Source organism: Cherax quadricarinatus, chromosome 50 (genome assembly GCF_038502225.1).
Source record: "Cherax quadricarinatus isolate ZL_2023a chromosome 50, ASM3850222v1, whole genome shotgun sequence".
In the NCBI taxonomy this organism is placed as follows: Eukaryota; Metazoa; Arthropoda; class Malacostraca; order Decapoda; family Parastacidae; genus Cherax; species Cherax quadricarinatus.
Window position 1 is genome coordinate 9,793,241 of NC_091341.1, and position 12,157 is coordinate 9,805,397.

At 49.0% G+C, this 12,157-nt stretch overlaps 1 protein-coding gene across 5 annotated transcripts in view; it reads left to right on the plus strand.

The window, feature by feature from the left end:
- Positions 1-666: 666 nt before the first annotated feature.
- The window catches only part of LOC128695334 (protein sickie), a gene marked incomplete at its 3' end in the record, with an annotated part of 543,730 nt that continues 532,239 nt past the window's right edge, over positions 667-12,157 (plus strand). For 4 of the 5 annotated variants that reach the window (XM_070095412.1, XM_070095410.1, XM_070095409.1 and 1 more), the window contains 1 exon segment: positions 673-5,052. In XM_070095412.1, the coding sequence (XP_069951513.1) occupies positions 4,248-5,052 (805 nt within the window). 5 annotated transcript variants of the gene reach the window in all.

The window sequence follows — 12,157 nt, forward strand, 5'->3', positions numbered from 1 at the left end:
GTACTGAAAATAAAAAATTACATTAATGTTTTATGTCATTCTCCCAAGAGTTAATGTTTGCTACTCTCGGGGTTACTATGGCACACCTTTTCCCTTCTTCACTTGGTTAGTTAATTCAGCCTAATTCTGGCGCCTTCAGGACTAAAATTTGCTGCCCCGTCTAGATCGATGCGTCTGCGTACAGGGTAGGCGTGGCTGAGGGAAAAAGAGCCAGTTCAACTCTTCTCTTTCCTCCTTGCTTTGTGTTGAGGGAAGAGTGGCCAGGAAAATCCCCTAATTTTGTAATTGCCCACGCTTTTGTTCTCTCGTGTATTAATTACCATTAGGTGGTTAAACCTCAGGGTTGAATATGGGTTAACGATGGGACATCAGGGGTTTAACACCCAGGATCCCGCAGCCTAGGATAGTCGCGCTCTCCCCGGCGCCGCACGCGTTGCCAGCGCTGCATTTCATGTTCTACATTATTCCTTCACCATCGTCAGTTCGCATCTTTATATTATTTTCCCTCTTACTCACGCCCTTATTTGCTAGAAAAGCAGGCGCTTGCTCATGTAAATTCTTCCTGGCTGAGGATTGACCGGAGAAAGAAAAGCCGTACCCGGCAACTCCGGCCAGAGGTTCGTTCTCCACCTCTGAGCGGTGTCCTCCCCTCAGTTTGGTTATGACCTTGTGTAGGGAGGACTGTTGCGCCGTTCTCCGGGTATTATGTTTAAAGTGGAAAGCTTAGTAACCAATTAGTTCGTGTGTTCATGGTGCTAGTTTTTTCTAATTTTAAATAAAACTCAGATTTTTTTTTATTTTTTTTGCATAATCCGACATCGACTCAGTTACGAGATTATCAACGTCAGCTGTGGAAAGAATCTTTGCGAGGGAGCCAACACTAATACGAAAAAAACAAAAACAAAAGAATTAAGGATGAGCCGCGCGTGTTATCTCAACTCACAGAGGAAGGCTGAGCTTGTCTCAGCTCCCGTGGATGAGAGAGCCCTGGTAGCTGAGCCTGGCCTGGTAGCCTAGTCATCCAAGCCTCGTCCATGTGGCACATTGTCGACCTTCTGTTGCATGTCACACCAGCTGACCTGCTCAATGGGTTCTTCACCGTCTTGGTGATTTTTTTTATACTGTTGACACTGTTGTTGCTGCCATCCCTTATGAGATTACTCTAGACCTCAGGTCGACGCGCTCTCGCGGGGCTTCCGAGTCCTGGATGTGTTGTGGAGCAGTGTGTTTCACGTTCTGTATTTCGTGTGAAAATTTGAACGGAAACGACAAACTATGGAAAATTTCGGATGCCTTGGCAATACTAATAAAACACAGACACTTGTATGTTTATAAAAAAACGTTGTTGTTGCCTAAATTGGCAACAGAGATATGGCTGGACCCAGAGTTCAGAAATAAGACCGATCCCCGTGCACACAGAAGGCTGAATAGAGTTCAGAAAATCGAACCCAGAGATAACAAGACTGAGCCCAGAGACCACTGAGGTTAGGTTAGCCTCTTTTCAATAAGTTACACTGGCGACACTTGTCCGTGGCGAGTCCCAGGAGACAGTCTGGCTGCATTCAACCACCTCTGAGTCTGCAGCCTCGCTCGCCACCCAGATAAAACAAATCTTGAGTGACGTGGTGACTCCCCGCCTCCCTCAGGGCGCCCAGGGCCTGTTCATACACGGCTCGTCCCTTGTCCATGCACGGCTCGTCCCTTGGCTCGCCCCTTGTCTATGCACGGCACGTCCCTAGGCCATGCATGGCTCGCCCCCTGCACGAGGCTTGTTATGAAAAATTCATATTTGTTAAGGGTCTCTCGGGAACCTGGGTGGTGACTGGCAGCTTGTTGCTCGACCCTTCATGCACTGAATGAGAATGTTACTCTGGAAGCTCATTAACGAAAACTGAAATGAAATTGTGTGAAGACTGTTCTCGTGGCCTATAATGAGCAGTATAATTTTGACGAGGTACTTCAGCCAGAGAAAGATGAATGAGCAAGGGAGACCAAAGTTTCATTTGGTGGTTTTAATGAATACGACTGTATAAGAATTTGATTAATATTCTAGTGCAGACTAGCAATTCCCCACTCCAGTCAAGCATAAAAGCTGTTCCATTTATCGGTGGCAGTAAATTTTGTACCTCCTGGGGTGGATGTGTGAGGGGAGGCGATTTACTCTCCCTGAAAGTGGCCTAACAGAACCAATCACATGAGAGAACCGAGAGCAGCTGGAGACAAAGGAGAACCAGGGAGGTGTAATGTCCCTGCTTCAAGTTAACAGCTGCTGGTCGATGGAGTCCTAACACACGCATTTGCTTCCTTCCATAACACGCAGATTCACAGTAAACAAAATAAGAATAATGTAGCTGAACTGCTTATGAGGAATCGACTTTTTTTTACCGGGGGCTTTAATCTTGGAACAGGAGGGGAACGGAGGGTAAAATAAACAAACGATATTGATTAAAAAATTAGAAGTCTGCAAATCTCGAAGACACTGTGCGATGATGAGGAAATGCAGAGTAAAGGAGATGTGGAATAAGATGAGGACGTGCAGTAAGAGGTGACTTGTCGGAACAAACGAGGATTGGGATGCGTCAACCATGGAGTAACTCGGCTTTCCCCTCTCCCTCTTTCAACTCCCCCAACACTCCCTTCCATCAGAATGAGGGGAAGAACGAGGGAAGCAGTAAGTGATAATTCATTGGGGGAGAACTGATGAGTAGGTCCCACTGGATGACGAATTGTGAGTGGCTGTTGTCAGGATACAACACGTATGACTGCGCTACCATTGACACATGCACATTTGCTCAAACCCGAGTGCTAATTTTTAAGACAGTATTCTTTAGAATTTCTACTGAAAAGAAATATTTAAGCTATCAGATATGCATAAAAGGTTGCCATAGCTGATGCTCGGCACGGGTATGCCCATCCTCCTACAAAAGGACTCAGAAAAAACAGTTAGGGCATTTAATACTTTAGCGTCAAACGTGAGACGAGGCCACTCTAGCCCTCACCCCCTCGTCCTGCACCTCATGCCCCTCCTGGGTAAACTAACCGTGGAAACTTGAGAAGGAATAATGATGAGCATCTCTGAAAGGATCTGAGTGCGTCCCCCCCTATGGGACCTGTTAGATCTCAGGCCAGTGTGTGCTAGACTCATTTGAGGGTTCATTTGGAAGCTCCGAAAGATTTTCTTGATTTAAACCTGATGAGGAAATGATGTTTGCAGTTCCTCTCGGTCCGTTTGAGGTCCATTTAAAAGACGGACCAGGGTTTAAGGTGAAGACTTGTGAGTGACAGTAATACGTGTGCCGATGTGAAAAGGGATAAAGTGAAGCTAATCTTAGGAGGGACCCCGGACACACGTCTCTGCTCCACTCTGGTGGAGAGCTCATCCAACACCAACCCAAGTCACTGCTTTAGCACGAAGGTTACATAACCACCCATTCCCGGCGTAATTTAGGTTGGGTAAATCATTGTTTGTATGTGCTAGATCACGTAAACAAACAGCGTTATCACCAGTTGAAGACCATTGTAATCTCACGGTGTGACAAGGTGGAAAGTGGACATCATTACTGATAACTAATTTCAAGAACTAGCAGTCTTTTGAGACCCTGGAATGATGGGGAATTCAACATGGCATCTGTTGAAGATACTGGGCGGAATAACAACATTATATTGAGAGAATATTGAGAACACAATAGCTAGGAGTCTCCCCTCAGCTGCGCCTAGCAACCCTCCTGTCCTCCCCCTCGACAGGGGAGGGAACAGTCCTCCCATGCCAGCAGGGTGTTCCATCCAGGGCTGCCGGGATAGACTGGTATTGCGTGTGAGAAGTGAATACTGATGTCTGTTGTGGAGGTCCGAGATTGAATGTTGGTGTCATCTGCTGATGTCAGGCCTCCACTGTAGATGATGACTACCATTGAAGTGCTCTTGTGGCTGCTCTGAATAGCAAAGCACAAAGACAGGCTAGTAAATTGTTCACCATTACTAAGTTGAAGCCATCATCGTAGCTTGAGGCACATACAGAGACGAACTTGTATTGTACAAGGAAAGTCTTAACCACGCTGTTAGTCACGCAGTCTGCCTTAGGAGGTCAATGTTTTTAAGTTGGGTTGCCTTGAACCGACGAGGTACTGCGACGTGTGTCGTACGACGCGTGTCCAGCCAACATGGGTAATAGGCTCCAACCACTTGCCCGTAGGCGATCTGTTTCCTACTGATCAGGTAGGTTGTTTTGTGCCGTGTGGGCAGCCACCATGGCGCCTATGTTCTGCACTAAGCTTTTCAGCTGGAGCAAGTCTGGGAAGGGCAAGAAGGACAGTGGGTCAAGGCCGCCCTTAGACACTGTCTTTCCTGAGCCCCAAGATGAGGGTGAGGCGTGCCCATACTGGACCCACGTGCAGTGCAACCCCCCGCCCCACAACAACTCTTCACGCCCACACACACCAACCCACGTGCCCCTGCTGCCCGCTCATCATCCAGGCAGCCCGGTCCACCACCAGCCTGGTTCCCGCAGCCCAGCCTCGCACCGGCGGGCGGCCCACGCCCGCAGCCACCAGGTGAAGTGTGGTCATGAAGTACCTTACTATAACACCACCTACAACAGTCCCTACCACAGCCCTCATCACAGCCCTGGACCCAATAGCCCGGTTAACCACAGCCCAGTGCACTTCAGCCCCATACACCATCCCTCCAATCACTGTAGCCCTGGACCAAACAGCCCGGTGCCCAATGCCCAAGGGTACAACAGCCCAGTACATCACGCTTCAGGGTATAACAGCCCAGTACATCATACTCCCGGGTACAATAGTCCTGTGCCCCTCGCCTCTGGGTACAACAGCCCGGTACCCCACGCTCCAGGATACAACAGTCCGGTACATCATACTTCAGGGTACAATAGCCCTGTACCCCTCGTTTCTGGGTACAACAGCCCGGTTCCGGCGACCTCGGGGTACAATAGCCCTGTACATCACCGGGGATACGTGTTGGAGAGTAACTACTGCCAACCACTCCCCCCACCACCACCACAACGACCTCCTCCACCACTACCCGCCCACGAAGGTAATGTCTCGGAAGTTTGTCACACTATTTCTTCTTGAATAACTCCATCATTTTTATTATTTCTTCTTCTTCAATAACACTTTTATACTTGGCGTTTCTTTGTCTGGTCAAAGAACATTTTTCTTGTCTGGATTGAACATCTACTTTCCCATTGGCCTCTCAGCTGTGATAATAAGATCGTCTACCTGGAGGGTGTTCCGGGGGGGTCAACGCCCCCACTTCCCGGTCCATGACCAGGCCTCCCAGTGGATCAGGGCCTGATCGACGAGGCTGTTACTGGTGGCCGCACTTTTAGTGTTTTGTATTTTCTCTTAACGTACTCACGGTACCTCTGCTTTTCATTGGAGGTGTGTACCACCATCTGCCCAGTCTTATTCTTTCGTAGGGAGTAATTAATGTGTGCAGACTCGGGGCCAGTCTCTAGGATTTTCCAAATGAAAATGATGGTATCTCCGACTGCGTTTCAGGGAGTACAGGACAAGCGACTTGAAACGGTCTCAGTAATTAAGGCGTTAAACCACACGGGTCATGTTGAGATGCTATTGATCTCATAACTATGAGTGGGATAAGATCGTGTTAACAAACAACACAAGCCGTATCACACAGGCTTTTGCCATGTGATTATGCCGTATGATTTGTGTTTTTATCGTTTGTCAGAAAATGGGAAGCATTCACACGATTGTTTGTTCCTCTTTGTTTCCATTTAGCTATACAAACCAGAGAAAATATAACCCATATGTATACGGAAATGTAAATCTTTTTTATTGGGAATTAATGTGATTTGATGACACCGTATTCGTATAGTAAATTAGATTTTTAAATCTGTGATGCGCGGCAGTATACCCTGAATATGGGACCTTATTACAGGCATACACGTTCATTGTACTGTACAGGCTCTGTGGGAGGGGAGGGGGATCACGCCTGGGTAAAAATATTTATTGTAATTTGTACTTAGCACGGACGTGCCTTTTTTTTTTTGTTTTTTTTTTTGGCTTCTGGAGCGAATTTGTTGTAATGAAGATATAATCATGTACCTCGACGGCGCCAGAGTTATGATGATAAAATCATCCGCAGCGTCTATGTGAATGTGATTGTTGTGTTGAACTTTGTCTCTCCCTAAGTCTTCAGCCACCACCTCACTCCCTCCCCTTTCCTGCCCCCCACTACCTTTCCTGCCCCCCACTACCTTTCCTGCCCCCCACTACCTTTCCTGCCCCCCACTACCTTTCCTGCCCCTCACGACCTTTCCTGCCCCCCCCCCCCTTTCCTGCCCCCACTACCTTTCCTGCCCTCACTACCTGTCCTGCCCTCACTACCTTTCCTGCCCCCACTACCTTTCCTGCCCCCACCCCCCTTTCCTGCCCACCCCCCTTTCCTGCCCACCCCCCTTTCCTGCCCCCACTACCTTTTCTGCCCCCACTCCCTTTTCTGCCCCCCACTCCCTTTTCTGCCCCCACCCCCTTTCCTGCCCCACTCCCTTTCCTGCCCCCTACTCCCTTTCCTGCCCCCCACTCCCTTTCCTGCCCCTACTCCCTTTCCTGCTCCTACTCCCTTTCCTGCCCCTACTCCCTTTCCTGCCCCTACTCCCTTTCCTGTCCCTACTCCCTTTCCTGCCCCCACTCCCTTTCCTGCCCCCACCCCCCTTTCCTGTCCCCACTCCCTTTCCATCCCCCCACTCCCTTTCCTGCCCCTACTCCCTTTCCTGCCCCTACTCCCTTTCCTGCCCCCACTCCCTTTCCTGCCCCCACCCCCCTTTCCTGCCCCCACTCCCTTTCCTGCCTCCCACTCCCTTTCCTGCCCCCCACTCCCTTTCCTGCCCCCACCCCCCTTTCTTGCCCCTACTCCCTTTCCTGCCCCTACTCCCTTTCCTGTCCCCCACTCCCCTTTCCTGTCCCCCACTCCCTTTCCTGCCCCCACTCCCTTTCCTGCCCCCACTCCCTTTCCTGCCCCCCACTCCCTTTCCTGCCCCCCCACTTTCCCAGACCCTCCTGTTTACCTTATTTTCCTTCTCCCTGCTCTTTCCTTCCCCCTCATTTCTCTTGCTCTTCGCTTCTCCCTCTCTACCATTTTTCTTGGCTTTCTTCCCCACCAATTACACTCTTCCATCATTTGCTTCCCTCTCCTTTTTTGTGCCACCCTTTTCCTCACCCTCTGCTTTCCCTCCCTCCCCTTCCCCTGCTCTCATCTTCCCTTCTCCCTTCCCCTGCTCTCATCTTCCCTTCTCCCTTCCCCTGCTCTCATCTTCCCTTTCCCTGTTCTCAGTTTCCTTTCTCCCTTCCCCTGCTTTCACCTTCCTTTCTCCCTTCCCCTGCTCTCATCTTCCTTTCTCCCTTCCCCTGCTCTCATCTTCCTTTCTCCCTTCCCCTGCTCTCAGCTTCCTTTCCCCCACTTCCCTCACCGCCCACCACTTTTTTTCCTCACCGCTGTCTCCCTACCTTCCTCTTTACCCACTTCCTAGTCGTTCTTCTTCCTAAATTACTTTTTCTCCCCTTTACCTTCCCACCGTTCCCCAGAGACTGCTCTTATCTCCCCCCCTCCTATCCCTCCTTCCCTCCCCTCCTTCACCTGCCTTTCTCGCCTTTACACCCTAAACACTTATTTTTTTTTTTACATGGGTCGTATTCGTCTGAATTAGCTACGATAGAGCGAACTTTTATCGTTCCCGTCTACCTGGTCGTACGTCCACCTGGCCATACGTGTACCTGGTCATCCGTCCATATGGTTATCCGTCCACCTGGTCATCCGTCCACATGGTTATCCGTCCACCTGGTCACTGGCACCTCTAAATAAATTCTAATCGGCCTACATCATCCTCGCCTCAATCATCGTTTTTCAAGCTTCGTATAATCTTTATTTTTCAAGCTTCATGTAAATTATAGTTTTTCAAGCTTTGTGTGAAGTCAGTTTACACACACACACACACACACACACACACACACACAGGCAAAGAAGACCACAGACGGAGTACAGTCTAGGGGGCCAGAGACTACAAACGTCACTCAAGGAAAAATATCTTGGGGTGAGTATAACACCAGGCACATCTCCTGAAGCGCGCATCAACCAAATAACTGCTGCAGCATATGGGCGCCTAGCAAACCTAAGAACAGCATTCCGACATCTTAATAAGGAATCGTTCAGGACCCTGTACACTGTGTACGTTAGGTTTATATTGGAATATGCAGCATCATTTTAGAACCCACACCTAGCCAAGCACATAAGAAAACTAGAGAAAGTGCAGAGGTTTGCAACAAGACTAGTCCCGGAGCTAAGGGGTATGTCCTACGAGGAGAGGTTAAGGGAAATCAACCTGACGACACTGGAGGACGGGAGAGATAGGGGGGTTATGATAACGACACACAAAATACTGAGAGGAATCAACAACGTGGACAGAGACAGGATGTTCCAGAGATTGGACACAGCAACAAGGGGTCACAGTTGGAAGTTGAAGACTCAGATGAATCATAGGGATGTTAGGAAGTATTTCTTCAGAGTTGTCATAAAGTGGAATAGTCTTGGAAGTGATGTAGTGGAGGCAGGATCCACACATAGCTTTAAGAAGAGGTATGATTAAAGCTCATGGAGCAGGAAGAGCGACCTAATAGCGACCAGTGAAGAGGCGGGGCCAAGAGCTGTGACTCGACCCCTGCAGCCACAACTAGGTGAGTACACACACACACACACACACACACACACACACACACACACACACAGCTGGGACAACATTAGTAGCAGTAAATGTATAATGCGTGTGTAATACACTTTTAATACATATTAATACATGTATAACAAGTAATTGTTGTTATAATATAAATATTATCTTTGTAAATATTTTATTGTTGTTCTCATCATAATATATCATTACTTCCAATTTTAATAAAGTATCTCAACATTAGTAGTCTGTTAAAATAATAATAATTAATAATAATGATAAGCCGGGTCACCATATGGAGAAGACCCGGGCCGGAAGTACCGGCGAATCTCTAATGAATGAATAATGATATAATAGCTTCGTCAAGCTTCCTGGAGAGCGAAACGTTGACTCAATAAAAAATCACATTAGTTACACTTGTGTCCTTTTACTTAACATATTGTCGGTAATTCTACCAATATTATTACATTATAAGTCTAGGAAAATTTTTCAGTTTTATTGGGCTAATTGTTATTTTTTTTAAATGTAATATTAAATTTTTCATTTACAAGCTTATTATAAAACATAATATTCTCCTCTCAGGTTATTGGGTCACTAAAAAAAAAAATCTTCGTATTTTATATTACTCTCTAGAGGGATGGAGAGATACCTATTATATACATGAGAGATACGTAATAATATATACATGAGATACCTAATAGTATATACCCGAGAGATACCTAATAGTATATACATGTGAAATACCTAATATATGCATGAGAGATACCTTCGAGCCTAGTCCCAAGCCTACTGAGAGATTTAGGAGGAAATTTAAGATAAATCCTCTGAAAAGCAGGGGTGCCGTGGGTACAGCCAGGAAACACTGTATCAACATCCGTAGTTCAAGGCCCTTAAACCTGCTGCCAGCAGATATCAGAAATATTGCAGGAACAATTGTAGAGGTTTTCAAGAAGACACTGAATCACTACCTACAGCCAAGTCAAACAGGCTGTGATGCCTGGGGTGAGGAAGCCGCCAGCAGCAATAAAAAGGTTAAGCTGACAATAAGTAGTTAAGCTTGGTCCCAGGCGAGGCTGCAAGGTTAGAACAACTTTCGAAACCGATCAGGTATATTCACTAACTCAAGCGCCGCCTCATTATCATCACTTAGATACTATAGTCACTAACAACAACACCATTACCACTAGTCGTCATCATTACCATTGTCTTCACTAACACCATCATTTATAGCAATTACCACCATGACTTATAATTACCACCATCACTCACCACAACTGCCATCAGTACCACCACTAACACTGCTACCACCATCACTGTTAACCACAGCCATTACCGTTCCATCACTGTTTCCACTACTTTTACCACCACCACCACCACCACCATTAGCTTCCACTTAGCGTGATGTTTGAGGTGAGGGCGGGGGAAGTGTGTGGAGGCAGGACAGCAGCAGCAGCTCCAGCAGCAGCTCCAGCTCCAGCTCCTCCTCCTCCCAACAGGTAACTAAAAATTCTCCAAATATTGTTACCGGAGATTATATATCAAGTGTAGCGACAAGCATTGTGTGTGTGTGTGTATTTTCGAAGTGAGAGTCACCTAAGGGGGGAGACTTTATTGGCGTGGGAATATTTGTACCCACCGTTTGTTTGTGTTTTGTGATAATTGTTTGTGTTGTCGTTTATGCTGTTTTTGCTTTTATGACTTTTTTGTGTTTTTTTTATGCCGTCTGTGTCTTTGTACTGTTTTTCGTGTAATTTTTGCCGTTTGAGCTAATTATGTCCTTTTTTTTGTTATGCCGAGTTTGAGTGAACACTCTTCGATCTATTGCTGCTGGAGTTGTTCTCCAGCTCCTGGTCCCGTGTACTTTTTTGCAGTAGCATCATGTCTTCACAATGATCTGCATAACGCGAATCATATTATCCTGCCCCGGGTTCTATCTTCAGTGTAATTGCTTCTTTTGAGTTTAATTGGCTTGTAGGGGTGAGCTTTATCTCGAGGCCCCGTCTCCTGTCAATTCACTAATGTGAAACAATCCCGTTATAGCGGGTTTTGATGTTGTGTAGAAAGTTAGCTTCTAGTGTGTTTATTAAAGTTTATTTCACATATATGATGCTCTTCTCTTAGAATGTTTGTGTGTGGGGGGCTGAGGAGTGGGGGAGGCTAAGGTGTGTGTGTGGGGGCTGAGGTGTGTGTGTGGGGGCTGAGGTGTGTGTGGGGGGAGGCTGAGGTGTTTGTGTGGGGGGCTGAGTGTGTGTGTGTGGGAAAGGCTGAGGTGCGTGTGTGTGTGTGTGTGTGTGTGTGTGTGTGTGTGTGTGTGTGTGGGAGGCTGAGGTGTGTGTGTGGGGGGCTGAGGTGTGTGTGTGGGTGGGGGAGGCTGAGGTGTGTGTGTGTGGGTGGGGAGGCTGAGGTGTGTGTGTGTGTGGGGGGCTGAGGTGTGTGTGTGGGAGGCTGAGGTGTGTGGGGGGCTGAGGTGTGTGTGTGGGGGGGAGGCTGAGGTGTGTGTGTGGGGGGGAGGCTGAGGTGTGTGTGTGGGTGGGGGGAGGGGGAGGTGTGTGTGGGGGGCTGAGGTGTGTGTGTGTGTGGGGGAGGCTGAGGTGTGTGTGGGGGAGGCTGAGGTGTGTGTGGGGGAGGCTGAGATGTGTGTGTGGGGGGCTGAGGTGTGTGTGGGGGGCTGAGGTGTGTGTGTGGGGGAGGCTGAGGTGTGTGTGGGGGAGACTTGAGGTGTGTGTGGGGAGAGGGGAGGCTGAGGTGTGTGTGCTGAGAGGGGAGGCTGAGGTGTGTGTGTGGGGGAGGCTGTGGTGTGTGTGGGGGAGACTGAGGTGTGTGTGGGGAGAGGGGAGGCTGAGGTGTGTGTGGGGAGAGGAGAGGCTGAGGTGTGTGTGGGGAGAGGGGAGGCTGAGGTGTGTGTGGGGAGAGGGGAGGCTGTGGTGTGTGTGGGGAGAGGGGAGGCTGAGGTGTGTGTGTTGAGAGGGGAGGCTGAGGTGTGTGTGTTGAGAGGGGAGGCTGAGGTGTGTGTGTTGAGAGGGGAGGCTGAGGTGTGTGTGGGGAGAGGGGAGGCTGAGGTGTGTGTGGGGAGAGGGGAGGCTGAGGTGTGTGTGGGGAGAGGGGAGGCGGTGGGGTGTGTGGGGAGAGGGGAGGCTGAGGTGTGTGTGGGGAGAGGGGAGGCTGAGGTGTGTGTGGGGAGAGGGGAGGCTGAGGTGTGTGTGGGGAGAGGGGAGGCTGAGGTGTGTGTGGGGAGAGGGGAGGCTGATGTGTGTGTGGGGAGAGGGGTGGCTGCGGTGTGGGGAGAGGGGAGGCTGAGGTGTGGGGAGAGGGGAGGCTGAGGTGTGTGTGGGGAGAGGGGAGGCTGAGGTGTGTGTGGGGAGAGGGGAGGCTGAGGTGTGTGTGGGGAGAGGGGAGGCTGAGGTGTGTGTGGGGAGAGGGGAGGCTGAGGTGTGTGTGGGGAGAGGGGAGGCTGAG